The sequence below is a fragment of the Osmerus mordax genome, chromosome 8 (assembly GCF_038355195.1).
Source record: "Osmerus mordax isolate fOsmMor3 chromosome 8, fOsmMor3.pri, whole genome shotgun sequence".
Classification (NCBI taxonomy): domain Eukaryota; kingdom Metazoa; phylum Chordata; class Actinopteri; order Osmeriformes; family Osmeridae; genus Osmerus; species Osmerus mordax.
This window is the reverse complement of record NC_090057.1, coordinates 1,492,275-1,510,169: the sequence shown is the minus strand read 5'-3', so window position 1 is coordinate 1,510,169 and position 17,895 is coordinate 1,492,275. Positions and strand designations below refer to the sequence as shown.

Genomic DNA, 17,895 nt, shown 5'->3' with positions numbered 1-17,895 from the left:
AGTCCAAATTCTCTTGAGGCAGGAGTGAATCCATAGCCATTGCTGCAAAGCTCTCTGTTTAATCCTGTTTCATCTATGAAGCCCTGACATTCGATTCAAAAGTTTTTCTGTAAACATGGAAACATTATACTTTTTTATTGGATGTACTGCTCTCTGATCACAACTGTTGTCATAACTCCCCTACGGTGTTACTTAAGAGTTAATCCATATATCTGGGCTATTTTTCAGGAAGGCCTACATGGGACCTCGGGGACCCGTAAAATACGTAATGATTGGTCGATTGAAACTAGTGATTTTAGCCTCCATAAAGTACACAGAATGTCCCTCTTGCTAGAGCCATTCCCTGGAGAATGACAAAAAATAACGGCGCAACCTAAATTCAGTGGTACGAGCGGTAGAACGGTAGAACTCCTCCTGAGCCGTCGACATCTTTCGGCAAATTCCGGCGCCTAAAACAAGGAACCTTTTCGACAAGTGCACTTCCTGTTTACGTTTTTGACAACCATTGGACTGACATTTGTATAGTTTCGAACAAGTCGTCGTCCTACTTTTAGCTAAACGTGGTCAAAACGTATAGCTTGTGTTACATAAGGACTAAAAGTAGCTCACCAACTTTCAAATTAATTGATATGACAGAGGTTTATTGTGAACTGGAACACGTTTGGATCATTTTATAACTAGCTGGCTATAGCTAGCTATAAAAAAATTGCACTTTCGGCCGATCATCATAATTCTGAGGGCTGCTAGCTTAAGTCACCGACAATATTTTAGTGTCGCTGTGTCTCGTAACATGGAGAATAAGTACAACCTCAAGAGTCCGGGTAAGTGAAAATATACCGAAGTTAGCTCTAGACTAGCTGAGATTAACCAATGCCGAATTTACAGTCCTTCTGTGCAGCTGGTAGCTGCTACTATAGTTCCTGTTAGCGAGCAGATTATGTAGCTAACTTGTACTACGACACCATACCCTTTTGGATGTCATTGCCAAGACAGTTTGCTAAAGAGGTTGGAAAATGTTTTAACCTATCTGAATAGATATCAACGATGATGGACGCAAACTTCTTCTTAATCCTATCTTTATTTTGGACTTCATGAGATAGCTACTGCTATGTTTAACATTGTTTGATCTGGTCAGCATTAGCAGGTGACGTGACGTGTTAGCATTTGATAGCTTACACGCCGATTTAGTATTACTATAACTTGCTGTTGTAAACATTGTTGTATTATTCTGGTTTGACATAGCCAACATGGAAATCCCCCCCCCCCCCCATTTCTCTCCAAAATAGTGCAACTAGAGGAGTTGGTTCTGGTTATGCCACGTATCCGAAAGTGAAGGCCACTGTTTGTTTTTCGAAAGATTTGCATGGCCAAGGACAGACATCCACTTACACGAACCCCCCCCCCCCCCCCCCCCCCCCCCCCCCCACACACACACACACACACACACACACACACACACACACACACTCTCATGTACACACTCCTAGAATTCCCCTACAAATGCCTGGTAGAATTCCCCTACAACTACCTGTTACATACAGTGGTCAAACTAGCATATAAAGTACTTTAATTACAAGTTCCATAGGTTCAGAAAGGTCAGTGTAGATTTGGTTTCCTGTGCCTTTATTAGTGCCAATAAAGGTTTTGTGAGGTGGTTCTGGAACTTTCTTTTTGCATTGGTCGGATGTTTTCCATGTTTGGAAAAAAGTAATAACAGATCTATGCCAAAAGCTGTATCACTTTCCTCAGGGCTAGCCAACACCCCTAACTTATATAGAGATTACAATACGCCTTTGATTTTAGGAGAAGTACAGTGAAAAGGAATGTCCCCCAGACTGCTAGTCGGGAAAGGTGCTCCAAGGATACAATCAAAGGTCTGCATAGTGTGTCTTACAAGTTTCGGTTTGTTACGTAATAGTCCCCCCCACCGCCCTACCTCGAGTCTAACAGTGAATCATCCCGGGCAGACACTAAAATGTGTTACATAACTCGATTTTGTGTACAGGATTATAATCCTATCCCCAAAGGCCGGCTGACCGAGCCCGTGCCTGCCCACCCTCCGCCTGAGTCAGGAGGTGCACGTCCAGGCAGCAGCTTTTCTCCTCACTCCCTCTCACCCTTATTACGAGGGGGGAGATAGAAAGAGACTAACATGTAGCTCTCAGCAGGGGGGCTGCTGTCAGAGTGTCCTGGCGTTCCCTCTGACGGCAGCATGAGGGGCTCAGATCCAGCTGTCACTGCTTTCCTCCGCGTCTGTCCCTTGAGTGTTGATGTTTTGCATTTGACGGGCCCACCACATGTGAAAGCTGTTTTGAAGGAAGCAGTGCAAACTTATCGCTCTAGCTGAGACAAACTAAACCTCATTGGTTTGTTTTTGGGCTGTGGTTGATGATGAACGCTGTCTTGATTGACTGAGTTAGGGGAATTGGTCTTGATGATATGTTTTTGTTTTCTCCCGTGAACAGTTTTGGGTATGGATGTAAAGTAGACATGCAGATCAGGGGGATATGGTGAGATGTTTACATGAGGTTTCATTCTCAGGGTGAAGAATAGCACTGTTTCCCTTCCCTCAGTTCACATGGGAGTGGGTTTTAAGGCAGCAGCACCACCCACATCAAGCTTGTTATTTTCCTTCCCCTGTCTTTGCCCAGCACTGTGGAGAGGCCAATGTTACTGGTGCCTTCTGTAGGTCTTTCAGCTGCAGCCAAACCAGAGTCTAGAGTCTAGCCTAATCCCAGAACCAAATGAATTGCACTTGAGGACGATGGTTCTTGGAGTGCTCAGTGATGCTCCGGGTTACATTCTACTCTGGGCCGAGTTGTCACATGGCCATAATAACAACCCTCATATTTACATAACCTAGATCTCCTCTCAGCCAATGAGAGCAGCAGCCATCACACGTCGCCAGGGCAACACCAAACTCTGAAGGGAGCATGGTAGAGTACGTTCTTCTTAGGCCTATAGCCTGATATGTGGTTCTATAGATTTAATGGATGTAACATATTTTAAAGTGATCCATCTGTACAGGGCAATATGTTTAAGTGCAATGATACATGTAAGTCCCATCTTACTGATGGACAAGGTTGGGGTTTGGTAATATCCAGCCTTGATCACATGTCTTTAGACTTAAGTCCTGATAGGTTGCATGGCTAGTATTCCGCAGTTCAGCAGCTGCCTGTCTCATTACAGATAAGTTTGACCTTGGCCACACACACTGGTTCATGTGGAGGGAAATCTACTCTCCATGTGCAACCAAATGACAGTTTAACTGGACAACGTTTCTGTAGATGGTGATTTATCACCTCCGCCCATCACACTCTGGTCACGGGTTGAGTGTCAATCAGGGCGAGCTTAACCAAATGAGTCTGGCAGCTGCCAACACGAGGAGGACTGGAGAGATGGAGCAGAGACTGAACGTTATCTAACAAGATGTCAGCCAGCCAGCCAGCCAGCCTGGCTCCTGCTGGCAGCTGCCGTGTCCAGGCGATCAGGCCTGTGACTGGAGGGCTTAGTGGCTCGACGCAGGTCAGAGTGTGAGCAGCCGTCCGCCTCCGTCTGCGAAGCTGTTTCCTAATCAGGATGGATGACACTTCCAAGGTGCTCTCACCGTGTGTGTCTGCTCTCCTCCGATAGTCCATCCATCTCCCCTCCGTCACGCTCCTCTCCCCTGCCGCTCCCAGCAGGTCGGGTCCCCAAGTGGCAGAGAGATACGGCAGGCTGCTGCTGTACACAGCAGGGAGGGGGGAGAGGGGGTAGGAGCTCACTGGAGGGGCCTACAGCTGTGCAGCTCTCTACCCTGTACCTCTTTCTCCACACCGCTACCCACGACTATATAGTCCCACTCCCACATTCTTATTTATAGGCAGGGAAGAAACACAGACTGTTTTCTGCTTGTAATCATACTCCAGGGATGTTCCCATCCTCCCCCACAGAGCCCTAGTGTGTGAATGCTTAATTCTGCCGCCAGGCTGTGTGTGTGCCTGTGTGTGCCTGTGTGTGCCTGTGTGTGTGTGTGTGTGTGTGTGTGTGTGTGTGTGTGAGGGGGCCTGCTGGGGAATCGTGCCCCACTTTGGACAGAGCACTGTAAACCTCCAGCGGCTGTCAGGACAGCTTACACCACACATCACCCTCACTGTCACCTCCGGACCACGGCTTCTCGCGGTGTGGACTGAATATGGGTTTAAAACACAAGTTACACACACACACATCCTCTCCAACTCTCGCTTGCTCTCTCCCTCTTCATCTCTCTCTGTCTCTTTCTCTCTCTCTCCTATCCTCTCTCTCTCTATATATATATGCTGTTACCATTTAGTTTCCTACAGTGTTCCAGCTACAGTGCTCAATGTGCAGTACACTAGCGCCTCAAGCTGCCTGCTCCTGCAGAACTCAGTCTCTCTCTGGATGTAACCATCTTGTTCCGAGTCATGACATGTTGAGTTGAAGCGTATGAGGTCGTAACAACCGCTTTTGACATTCTGAGATAGACATGATCAATTGTGACATGTTTTAAACATGATTTCCAACTAACAGGGGACATAGTTGATGTTAGTGAGTGGAGAACCAGAGCAGTTTGACAGGAAGGGGCCGAGATGTTCATGGTGAGTAGGAAGCTGTGATTAGGCTTCTCCTCCAGTTCTCCTGCCGTACGTTGAGCTGCAGTTTCACTGGAGCATGGCTCATCAGCTTTACTGGTTTGATGTTCTCTGTTGGAGCTGAACATTACAAAATACTATTTTGAGTTCCAGAGTGATTAGGAAGTTTTTATTTCTTGTAGATTGGGGATGCAACAGAGATGCATCTGTCTGCTCCAATGGACGGCATCAACCAGAAGTAAAAACCTGTGAAATAATAACTGGAAAAACTCACTCCACCAGCTAATAAAGAGGGAAGGTGGAGGAGAGGGAAGGTGGAGGAGAGGGAAGGTGGAGGAGAGGGAAGGTGGAGGAGCGGGAAGGTGGAGGAGAGGTACTGTAAAGGAGAGGAGGGGAGAGGTAGAGGAGAGGGAAGGAAAGGTGGAAGAGAAGATGAAAGGGCTGAATCAGAGCTCACTCATCACCATCCTTTCTCCATGTTCCCAGTGCATGGCTCCTGATATCTCCATCTTCTCTGTCTGACAGTCCTGGGGCTGGATCAGATGGAGCCTTCTCTCATCTCCCCACCCCTCCCTCAGCCCCCCCTCCCTCCAGCCCCCGCTCCCCCCCTCCCTCCAACCTCCCCCAAAACCATAGCAGGCCTCACTCGATTGGATTCCAAACCAATTCGGTCCCTCTCAATACCTCTTAGTTCCACATCCTTTTCCAATTATTTTCCAATTCCAGCACCATCTCGATTCCTCCTCGGGGGCCTGTTGGGAGGGCTGTAACGCTGGGATAACAGAGCAGTGACACGGGTCTCTAAGGACCTCTCGACTCCTGAGTCGCGGGGCCCAGTTGGCACAGTGTTGTCCACTGGAACACTGGCACCTGTTGTGTTTCCCCGGCGACCCTATACAGAAGCATGGCTGATGGGTTGACACCACGCCCTAACTCACCCCACCCGCCTGGCTAGCAGGAGCCACACAGGACAGGCAGGCAGGAGCACTGAGCTGGTCACTGTCATGTCTAAAGCCTCCAAGGGTCCTGTATGGTGAGAGAGATCTACATTTACATTTAGTCATTTAGCAGACGCTCTTATCCAGAGCGACTTACAGTAAGTACAGGGACATTCTCCCCGAGGCAAGTAGGGAGAAGTGCCTTGCCCAAGGACACAACGTCAGCTGGCAGGACCGGGAATCGAACTGGCAACCTTCGGATTACTAGCCCGATTCCCTCACCGCTCAGCCACCTGACGAGCCATCTAGTGAGTAGCCAGGCAAGACACTGGTCCTGGGAGCTGTGGCACTAGCCCACCCCTCCCTCCACACACACACACACACTTCCTGAGTGACAGAGCAGATGATTCCTGCTGTGTGTAAAGCTGTAGCTCCCCAAAGTTCAAATCCCCCCCTTCCGTCTGAGCCTTCAGCTGAGGCGACTTCAACTGCTGCCATTAAGACCTGTTGTCCTGCGCCTCCTCTCCAGTAAGTCTTTTCAAAACAGAAACGTTTTTGCAGGTATTTGCTTACATTACATTTAGTCATTTAGTCATTTGCTTTTAGAGCTTCTTTGCTCGTGATTTGATTTTAGAGGAAGCGTTTCTCTCGTGGACCTGTTTCTCTCCACCTCGTGACTGAGGAAAACAGATATTATTTTTGTATGACAGACAAGTTGAGCAGAACCTGCAAGCTACTCCCCTAACTATGTAAGGCCTGTTTTCCTGAGTGTCATGTCTGTGTGTGGGTGTTCCTGGCCTGGTCTTCAGCTGTCTCTCAGGTCCCCATGCGTCTCTCAGAGGAGCAGTTCAACCCTGTGTGATGGATATGTGCGCTGACAGGGTAGTTAGACAGGAGAGGATGTGGCCTGCCAGCCCCAGGTCGTCAGAAGGGAGCCAGGGTGGCTGTCGGCTGCTTCTCCAAGTGGCGCTAATGACTGTGTTTGTTTGTTTACCGCGTGACAGCGGTGAAGAGGCTGATGAAGGAGGCTGCAGAGCTGAGGGAACCCACAGAGCACTACCACGCCCAGCCACTGGAGGTGAGACACCCTCGCAGCCCCGCACACACACACACACACACACACACTCCATGCTCGCTCAGACACACACTCATACACTAGGGATGCTCATAATTAACCGTGTAACAGTTAACCGACAATACGAATGTTTACCGGTTAATTCTATCGGTTAAACAGTGTTGCCAATTTAACGACAGTGTCGCTGGCTGTAGCCATCTTTCACTTTTCCTAGTGACAAAAAGTCATATTTAGCGACTAGCAACAAATCTAGCAACTTTCTGCTGCTTTGGCAATTTTCGTTGTTGAGCAGCAGCCAAATAACTGTTATTGTACTTCTGTGTTGTTAATAGCCGCCAATCATGTAGGTACAGCCAGCGTCTCGGATTCAATGCATTTTCGTTTTATTAATCTGTTTTTGTTCTGTTGTTTATGATGCTATATAAAGATTAACTCCTTATGGAGAAAAAAACATTTGTTGTATTGGTATTTTTATGGGTCACAGACACTCGTCCATGCTACATTTTTCATGTCGGTTGACAGATAATGGTCGTTGACGAGCGTCGGTTATCGGAAATGATTTCCTCCGAAATGAGCAGACACACACTGACACACACGCACTTTATGTTCACTCCAACCAGTCCCTGTACGACTCATTACCCACACACAGAACAGGCATGTGTTAAGATGTGCTTATCTCTCCCTCCTTCTCCCTCTCCCCCTCCCTACCTCTCTCCCCCTCCCTACCTCTCTCTCCCCCTCCCTACCTCTCTCTCTCCCCCTCCCTACCTCTCTCTCCCCCTCCCTACCTCTCTCTCTCCCCCTCCCTACCTCTCTCTCTCCCCCTCCCTACCTCTCTCTCCCCCTCCCTACCTCTCTCTCCCCCTCCCTACCTCTCTCTCTCCCCCTCCCTACCTCTCTCTCTCCCCCTCCCTACCTCTCTCTCTCCCCCTCCCTACCTCTCTCTCCCCCTCCCTACCTCTCTCTCTCCCCCTCCCTACCTCTCTCTCCCCCTCCCTACCTCTCTCTCTCCCCCTCCCTACCTCTCTCTCCCCCTCCCTACCTCTCTCTCTCCCCCTCCCTACCTCTCTCTCCCCCTCCCTACCTCTCTTTCCCCCTCCCTACCTCTCTCTCTCTCTCTCTCTCTCACTGTCAGGATAATCTGTTTGAGTGGCACTTCTCAGTCCGTGGCCCCCCTGACTCAGACTTTGATGGGGGGGTCTACCATGGCAGGATCGTCCTCCCCCCAGAGTACCCCATGAAGCCCCCCAGCATCATCCTCCTCACAGTAAGACACCCCCCCCCCCCCCCCATCCTCCAGTCACGGGCTCCACAGTAACGCTGAAAGGCATTTAATCAAAAGATCAAAGCAATGTGGGAAGACGCCTGTTTCAGGGTGCCTCACACGGAGTGACTGGTGTCAGAACAAAGACACTGTTGCCTTTGCGTCGTCAGGGAGGATTTCTCTGGGTTTTGTGTGAACAAATGAAAAAGTTCCTTATTTTGAATTCCTTGCTCTGGCCTTAGAAAACCTGCACCAATGATAGCCTGATAAAAGCTTGTAGATCACAGAAGATGTTTTTGTTTTGTTTCTTTTTGTTTATCCGTCCGGTGCTGTTCCTCCCTCCCTGTTAGCAGTCTTGTGGCAGGTTGGACCAGCTCCTTTGAAGGCTCTCTCTTTCTTCTCCTTAACATCTCCCCTGCCTCCTCCCTCCCCTGTCTCACTCTGAAGACCATCCTCTTGATTTGGGCCTGTTAAGGCCCCCTCACTGTGGATGTGCTTGTCTTTCAGCCCAACGGGAGGTTCGAGGTGGGGAAGAAGATCTGTCTGAGTATTTCTGGGCACCATCCGGAGACCTGGCAGCCATCCTGGAGCAGTAGGTATCCCTTTAGCCAGGCCCAGTCTGCTGCCAGACACACACCCCTGCTCCCCTGCTCCCCACCACCACCTCTCCAGCCCTCGCCCTCCTGTCAGTCCTCCAACCTCTCCCCCCAGTCCCCCCAGTCCTCCAGTCCCCCCAGTCCTCCAGTCCCCCCAGTCCTCCAGTCCCCCAGTCCTCCAGTCCCCCAATCCTCCAGTCCTCCAGTCCCTCCAGCTGCTGGGCTAGTGCTCATACCATCCCATCTCTGCTCACTGACTGGCACAACCCAAACAGTAAAACAAACATGGGAGTAAGACTTTTCCATTTATATTTAAATGAAGAATATATACATTATGCTATTTTCTCTGGGTGCTTTTGTTGTTCTAGATGCTGTTCTCTAGTCAGTTTTAGCGACTTCAATGAGTCGACTACTGGAATGGAGTCAAAATGGTGTATGACCACGGACCTTTCGATGAATGGGTCCCTGACAGTTGAGCTGGGCGTGTGTGTTGTGTTGGCAGACAAAGCTCCATGTCGGCAGGATACTGCTGTGTCCGTCTCCCCTGGCCTGCTTTCAGGCATCATTAATCCATCCACGTTACTTTCAATCATAAAACATGAACATGTAATCAGTAGAAAATTCAAAGGGAGAATTGTCTGTAGATCCCCTGCATTGCATTTATCTCCATTTCTTCTCTTTTGTTTTGACCAAATAAAAGCTTAGCTCTTATTAAAGCGAGGAATTAATAACACAATGGGATCCCATGGTGACAAACAAAGGGTTGTAATGGAGCTGTGAAGGCAGGCTGTGACTCATATATGTCATCTCCCCCACTGGGCCCCCTGGTGTCTCATGTAGCCTCCCACACCCTGGCCTCACCCTGGCCTCCTCCTGGCCTCACCCTGGCCTCACCCTGGCCTCCTCCTGGCCTCCTCCTGGCCTCCTCCTGGCCTCCTCCTGGCCTCCTCCTGGCCTCCTCCTGGCCTTACCCTGGCCTCACCCTGGCCTCACCCTGGCCTCAGTCTGGCCTCCTCCTGGCCTCACCCTGGCCTCCTCCTGGCCTCACCCTGGCCTCCTCCTGGCCTCCTCCTGGCCTCCTCCTGGCCTCACCCTGGCCTCCTCCTGGCCTCACCCTGGCCTCCTCCTGGCCTCACCCTGGCCTCACCCTGGCCTCACCCTGGCCTCCTCCTGGCCTCCTCCTGGCCTCACCCTGGCCTCCTCCTGGCCTCCTCCTGGCCTCACCCTGGCCTCACCCTGGCCTCACCCTGGCCTCACCCTGGCCTCCTCCTGGCCTCACCCTGGCCTCCTCCTGGCCTCCTCCTGGCCTCAGTCTGGCCTCCTCCTGGCCTCACCCTGGCCTCCTCCTGGCCTCACCCTGGCCTCCTCCTGGCCTCAGTCTGGCCTCACCCTGGCCGCAAATTATTTTTCCTCTGACTTTTTTCATGTACACTTGTCATCTCTGATTGGTGCTCTTGTCATTTCCAGGAGTTTTATTTTTTTTATTTTACTTTATCAGTGACTTGCAAGTTAGTGAGTTCAGAGGGCCCAGGTGAAGCCCAGAGCGGTGAGGTCAGAGGGCCCAGGTGAAGCCCAGAGCGGTGAGGTCAGAGGGCCCAGGTGAAGCCCAGAGCGCTGAGGTCAGAGGGTCCAGGTGAAGCCCAGAGCAGTGAGGTCAGAGGGCCCAGGTGAAGTGGGCCGGTCCAGTCGTTGGCCCTCGTCCTCAGTGAGGAAGGTGTTCATGTCAGCTGAAGGATGTGAGGGTGGCTGGCCAGTGTCCTCAGCGAAGCTGTAAATCCAGGCTTACGCTGGAAAACAAAGCATTACTCCCGCTTACGTAACCCAGGGGCTGAACTTGACAGAATGTGCTGTGTTTCCTGTGATTTAACCCACTCTCTTCATTCACAGCGGCAGCACAGCTTGTATTTTAGTTTTACCTCTTTTCCTGTTTCTCATTCCCCCCCCCCCCCCCCCCCCGTTTCTGTTCCAGTAAGAACGGCACTAATAGCTATAATCGGATTCATGCCGACCAAAGGAGAGGGGGCGATAGGATCCCTTGATTACACCCCGGAAGAAAGAAGAGCCCTGGCCAAAAAGTAAGATTGATCAGACGAGAGCCCTCCCATTCCACACCACGTTCATGTTTGAGCACTGACAATCAATAAAGTGTGTGTGTAGTAGTAGGTGCAATCCCTGTTAGCCGTTCGTTTTTTGGGGGTCAATGTAACCTTGCATATTATTAAACGCATGCACCTAATATAAGTAATACCTTCACCATGAACCAGTTTGACATCCTAGATCGTTCTAGCTGAGCTTAAGAGAGCATATGGTTCAGAGAGGCGGGGGGTTATCGAACACAATCGAGCAGAAAACATTGCTTGTGCGAGCATGTAATGTAATTAACACCTGGACCATGGACAAAGTGCCCTCTACAAAGAGCGTTCTCATTACATGGAATAGGGATCTGACAGTTTCCTCAACGCCCCCCCAGGAAGAGGGGGCTTGCATTCCACATGTTGGGACCTGTTGTAGTTTATTCTTGCTCTTTTGTAGTCTCTTTCCACCGAGGGACCTAATGAAGATGTGAGCATGTTGAAGACAAATGAGAGTCCAGATGACTGACTCCTCCATTAACACATGAGGATGGGGTCTTTAGCGACTGGCCGTTTCATTATCACACGCAGATGAGAAGTGACAGAACCACATACCGCCCGTCTATAAATACACACAGGCGTCTCCCTGATGAAAAGACTGTTATTCCACAAAGGCTGAGGCTGTGGGTGAGACAGCACTTCGCTTTGATTCTCATCTCCTGTCGTTGCGCCCCCGGTAATTGTGAGAGATGTCAGTCAATGGGATCCTCACCCCCCTAGCACATGAACACAGCGGCTTCATGAAAGTAAACTGTACAAGAAGTTTCTTGGCTGCTGTTATGTCACACGGTATTCATGCTAAAGTCGGGTACATAACACACAGGCTTACCCACAATGCAGAGGGATTTTTTTTATCAGCCGGTCAAAATACAATAACGGGGGAAGAAGGGGAAAAAAACTGCTGTACTGTGAGATCAGTCGGATTGTCATGGATTTGGTTTTGCTATCTGTGTGTTTTGGGTATCAGGGCTTGCCAGCCTGTGCCTCCTGAACAGATGGGGCCTGGTCGATGTTCGGGTGGGAACCTAGGGCTTTCAGTTTGCATGTGACTCACGACCACTAAAGTATTCTTAATCATCCGACTTGTCTTCATCTGGTTCAATCTGAGCGAGGAGACTCAGTCGACAGACCACATTGCAGAAGTTTCAAAGTGTTAGATGTTGTTTGTTCAGAGGGAGCGAGGAGGAGCGCCATCCTCCAGAGCTCCAGACTCCCCCAGCAGCCGTGATGAGCAGCCGGCTCGGGTTGCTCTCAGCGTGGTGCCTGCATACAGGGTGGAGATGTCTTGTCTTCAGCGCTACGCTGACATGTCCTGTGAAGAACTAGAGGCTAATGTCGTGTCTCAGTGAGCTCTGTGTCATTTGAGCCTGTTCTTCACAACCTGGTATCCATGGCTCCCCAACCTGGATGCACTCCCTGGTCTCCTCTCTGGTTCCCTCTGAACTCCTGTCGAGGACCAGAGTGCAAGGAGACAGTTAGTTTCCTCCACTTTGACTTTAACGTCCATAGTGTGCAGCTGCTTTTTTTTAAATGGCGGTTTGAAACAACAGTTTGTTGTTCACGACAACTCCGCCCCTGACGTAAGCGGTTCTTATTCCTAGACCACCAGAGTTATGGTGCGGCTGGGTTCAGAGCTAGTTCTTTTGCCGTCAAAATGCAAAGAACTGATTTGAGATTAGGCACTGTACTGGCACTCAAAACTGCCCTGGTGGAAAAGAGGTCTCATGCCAGCGTGACACGAGAGGAAAGCATCGACTCCCTTAATGCTCCCTAATGCAGCCAAATCTGTCCAGTCCATCTTTTGGCTTTATGGGACGCTATGAGTAAAATGATCTGGCCTCAAACAGCCCCACACACACGCTGGGTTTATACACTGTGCTAAACCGTGCTCCTCTACACCTAGCTTCTTACATCAATCCATCGAATGCATGGAAATTGTTGTGTTTTTTTAGTAAATGTCTGTGAAAATTGATTTGTCCAGATGCTCAACTGGTGTTAATGTGATGCTCCAGTAAGGCGTGCAGCAGAGGGTTCTGTGGTAGATGAGTGAGTGAGTGAGGACTGGACTGGCAGGAGACTTGCAGGGCGGGGGTGACCGTCTGGTGGGAGTTTGACTCACCGAGGAGTGATGAAGGTTGACGTTCGTCTGCAGACACGTGCAGGTGTTACGGGAGAAATCACGCTGCTCGTCAGTCCTCTTTCAGTCATCTTTCAGTCATCTTTCAGTCATCTTTCAGTCCTCTTTCCTCTTTTTGTGACATGCTTGCGTGTAAAAAGGGCTATACAAATAAATTTGATTTGATTTGATTCTTTCAGTCTTCTTTCAGTCATCTTTCCCCTCACTGGTACTCCATCCCGGGACTTCTAACTCGCAAGCGCAACAGAAGATGCGTGTGCACGGGAGCAAACACGTCCCTTCAAGCCCCCAGCCTCAGAGCCTCCCATGCTCGTCCGGGCCCTTACGCTGAGTGTTTTGTTGACCCTGTGGTAGATCCCTGGACTTCTGCTGCGAGGCCTGTGAGTGCTCCACTCGGACGGCCCTGCTGTCCCTCTCCCCCAACAGCACGCACAGCCCTGCCCATGCCAAGGCCAAAGAACTCGCCCAGCAGATCAAATTCAAGGTACAGGGATTGTCTACTAGATGGTGTATTCTAAGTGTCCTTGAGCTCCAGAAAGGCACTATAAAAATCTAACATAATATTGTAAAGTGTGTCTCTTGTGAAGTGGGGGTTTTTTTCTTCCAGAACTCCTTAGCTGCCAGTATGGAAATGTGTTTCTGTGTCTTAACCCCATTCTACATCTAGTAGTTGTAGTAAAAAAAGCTGGGTTTTTACATTTAAAGACTTGCTCAGCATTCTCAAATACACTGGAGTACATTGTATTTGACATCAGTTGTTTGTCTGTGTAAGTGTACTTGCATTCATGCTTGTGTAACTGTGTGTGACTGCAGGAAGAGTCCAGCTCGTCCAGCCTCTCCAGCGAGAGCGCCGGAGCGTCCAGCGATTCCTCCGCCAGCTCCCAGGGTCAGAGCTTGGGTCTGGGGGAGCAGGGGCCCTCTGAGGGCCTGGGGGAGCAGGTAGGAGACACGGCCAGCCCAGCACCCACAAACCCCCACAGCCCGCTATGTTTGTCACCAATGTGGGAAGAAAAACCACCAGGGGAAATGATCCACGCCGAAGAGATTAGCTGGATCTTCTACAACTTGGTAATGTTCCCTCCTTTCCAGAGGAATGGGACGGTTAGACATGATTACGCCCCCTCGTCAGTAAGTCCTGGGGTCTGTTATCTCAGTCATTGATTCCGAGGTATTCGATTCTAACCCCATTAAAGGTTCATTATGAGATCTATGAGGCTGAGCTGTGGGGGGTCTGTGTGCCCCTCACAGGGGGGTCAGGGATTAAGAGCAGAGTATGGCTATGTTGACGTTGTAGTTGTCCTGTAAATGATCCCTCATCTCTGATAGTGCTTTATGTAACGGCTGGCTCGTCCCGTGTTGCCGCAGCACGCCACCGACAGGAAATCACGCCTAATGGCATCAGAAGTAATCGCAGCGCACGATGACACGGCTGTATCAGGCCCCGACCGTACTTCCCACCACGTGCTGCACCGGGGGGGAACATTAGAAGGGCTTTCAATCTGGAGGATTGGGCTCAGGACAGGGCTACCAGGCAGCCTGTCACAGGACAGGGCTACCAGACAGCCTGTCACAGGACAGGGCTACCAGACAGCCTGTCACAGGACAGGGCTACCAGACAGCTTGTCACAGGACAGGGCTACCAGACAGCCTGTCACAGGACAGGGCTACCAGACAGCCTGTCACAGGACAGGGCTACCAGACAGCTTGTCACAGGACAGGGCTACCAGACAGCCTGTCACAGGACAGGGCTACCAGACAGCTTGTCACAGGACAGGGCTACCAGACAGCCTGTCACAGGACAGGGCTACCAGACAGCCTGTCACAGGACAGGGCTACCAGACAGCCTGTCACAGGACAGGGCTACCAGACAGCCTGTCACAGGACAGGGCTACCAGACAGCTTGTCACAGGACAGGGCTACCAGACAGCCTGTCACAGGACAGGGCTACCAGACAGCCTGTCACAGGACAGGGCTACCAGACAGCTTGTCACAGGACAGGGCTACCAGACAGCCTGTCACAGGACAGGGCTACCAGACAGCCTGTCACAGGACAGGGCTACCAGACAGCTTGTCACAGGACAGGGCTACCAGACAGCCTGTCACAGGACAGGGCTACCAGACAGCTTGTCACAGGACAGGGCTACCAGACAGCCTGTCACAGGACAGGGCTACCAGACAGCTTGTCACAGGACAGGGCTACCAGACAGCTTGTCACAGGACAGGGCTACCAGACAGCTTGTCACAGGACAGGGCTACCAGACAGCCTGTCACAGGACAGGGCTACCAGACAGCCTGTCACAGGACAGGGCTACCAGACAGCCTGTCACAGGACAGGGCTACCAGACAGCCTGTCACAGGACAGGGCTACCAGACAGCTTGTCACAGGACAGGGCTACCAGACAGCCTGTCACAGGACAGGGCTACCAGACAGCTTGTCACAGGACAGGGCTACCAGACAGCCTGTCACAGGACAGGGCTACCAGACAGCCTGTCACAGGACAGGGCTACCAGACAGCCTGTCACAGGACAGGGCTACCAGACAGCTTGTCACAGGACAGGGCTACCAGACAGCCTGTCACAGGACAGGGCTACCAGACAGCCTGTCACAGGACAGGGCTACCAGACAGCCTGTCACAGGACAGGGCTACCAGACAGCCTGTCACAGGACAGGGCTACCAGACAGCTTGTCACAGGACAGGGCTACCAGACAGCCTGTCACAGGACAGGGCTACCAGACAGCCTGTCACAGGACAGGGCTACCAGACAGCCTGTCACAGGACAGGGCTACCAGACAGCTTGTCACAGGACAGGGCTACCAGACAGCCTGTCACAGGACAGGGCTACCAGACAGCCTGTCACAGGACAGGGCTACCAGATAGCTTGTCACAGGACAGGGCTACCAGACAGCCTGTCACAGGACAGGGCTACCAGATAGCGCCATCAAACACACAAGCAATCACACACAAAGTTTCAGCACTGTTATTTTGCTGTCCTTATTTACAGCAGGGACATTTCCCAATGTCCCTGCTTGACCTCAAGCCGGGTCCTCACTTAGTGGAACGTGTTACATTTACATTTACATTTAGTCATTTAGCAGACGCTCTTATCCAGAGCGACTTACAGTAAGTACAGGGACATTCCCCCGAGGCAAGTAGGGTGAAGTGCCTTGCCCAAGGACACAACGTCAGTTTGCATGACCGGGAATCGAACTGGCAACCTTCGGATTACTAGCCCGATTCCCTCACCACTCAGCCACCTGACTTATTCTGTACAATAACCTGCCTGCTGCTACGGTGCTCATGTGTAGTCATCATCCCAAGAAATACTCTGAAAATAAACATCTGCTCCTTCACCAGTTTGAGCTTTTTATAGGTACTGCACTAGTTTGTTTTAGGTTGTTTAATGGACGTAAATGATTTGACTCTTTTCACGAACTTGTAAAGCAATGTTTGAAAGGAAAAGTTATTTCTGAGTCTTGCTAATATTGTAATCTGAAAAGCTCCTAAATTCGACACACTTTGAAATGGTGTGAGAGCAGAAACACAGTTGTGATGGCCCCACGCCATCGACGTCACACTGGGGGTGCGAGCGTGTGTGTGTGTGTGTTTTGATCCGGTGTGTGTGTGATCCCATCCCTACAGTCGGAGGCATCTCCAGCAGCCAGTGAGGAGCAGGCCGCCCCCCCTGCTGCCAGCGCCCGCTCCCTCAGCCCCCGCCAGCGCAGAGCCCAGCAGCAGGGCCAGGCCCAGGCCCAGAGGGAGTCCCCGAGCCGGCCCATCTTCCCTGCCTTCCCCGTGGCCCCTCACCCCCCTCAGGACGGCAGCCACACGGGCTCCGTGGTGCTCATCCTGCTGCTCACCCTGGCCCTGGCCGCGCTCATCTTCCGTAGGGTCTACCTGACACAAGAGTACAAGTTTGACTACGAGCTGTGATAACGCTGCTAACACACGCACCCACTGCCACCCTCCCCCCCGCTTCCCTCCCCTCCTACCCCTCATACCCCTCCCCTCCTACCCCTCCCCCCCCTCCTACCCCTGGCTGGACAAACTGTGACGCCCAGGGACCTGGATATGCGTGGACGTCAGCTCTGTGTGCAGGGGGCTCCTGCTGGCCTGGTGGGGTGCTCTCCCCAGGACAGATCACTGGGGACTGGGTTCACAGTCAGGGTGTCCTGCATTCCTGTGGGGGTCACGGTCGACTCACCACAACACCTCCCCAGGGGTTATAACTGCTCTCTGTATAATGTGTTTTTAAGGTGAGAGTCTGGTGTCCAAACTCAACGTCAACAAACAAAGACTTCCTTTTGGTTTTTATTTCATTTTAGTTTTTGGGTTTGTTGCTCGCTTTCAATATTTAAAGTCAATGGTTTTAACTCGTCTAAACTATGAAGGCTTGTATTGGTCTCTGATACTTTATGTAATTGTTCCATTTGAAGTAAAATGCCAACCTGCACATTAGTTATCATAGCGTCCTGTGACAGCCATTTTGAAAACCTGAGATTGCTTACAGTTCCAGCTTTCCTGCTTTTACAAGTATTTAGTTTATCGATGATGCAGATGTCTGTAGAGCAAGGGAAAGATCCAACAATTGACCCGACATTGGCTTGGTTGAACTCAGGTCCTGTACACAGTGTGACAGATGAATGCGCTGTTATCTTTCTGTCTGGGAGCTGATGCAGGACTTGTGTGGGTGGAGACATCGTTCTCGAGGAGCATTTTTGGACCAGAACAGATAAGTTCTCTCGTAGTACTGTTCTCATGACGTTCATGGTCACTGTGATCGGATAGACTACCTCAGGGTGGAATGAGTCCAATGACCAAGAACCATATTGTTTTTAAGATAATATAATCCATCTGTTCACATCCTCAGTTACTATGGCTAAACCCTAAATATGGACACTGTAATGGAAATAAATCCTTTGAATAAAAATACTGATACTTTGTTAGTGTTGTGTCACTCTTAATAAGTGGTCTCTCAGTTCTCTGAAATTCTCTCATTTTTAGTTTATTTGAGAAAGAATTAGCAGTGGTTAGTTAACAATCAACAGTATGTTGCCAGGAAGCCTGCCTGACTTAATATATTATTTAACCTAACATTAATCTACCAACTCTGATCTTCAATTGTACTAGGTTCTATTCTGAAAACTGGAAATGAAAATACC

General features: G+C 50.6%; 1 protein-coding gene across 1 annotated transcript; it reads left to right on the top strand.

The window, feature by feature from the left end:
- Window positions 1-516: 516 nt before the first annotated feature.
- On the top strand, window positions 517-17,674 carry ube2j1 (ubiquitin-conjugating enzyme E2, J1). The gene is made up of 8 exons (XM_067241034.1): window positions 517-821; window positions 6,535-6,608; window positions 7,741-7,872; window positions 8,377-8,461; window positions 10,435-10,540; window positions 13,089-13,218; window positions 13,548-13,673; window positions 16,376-17,674. The coding sequence occupies exons 1-8, from the start codon at window positions 791-793 to the stop codon at window positions 16,664-16,666; spliced, it is 975 nt and encodes a 324-aa protein (XP_067097135.1). The 5' UTR covers window positions 517-790; the 3' UTR covers window positions 16,667-17,674.
- Window positions 17,675-17,895: the final 221 nt, after the last annotated feature.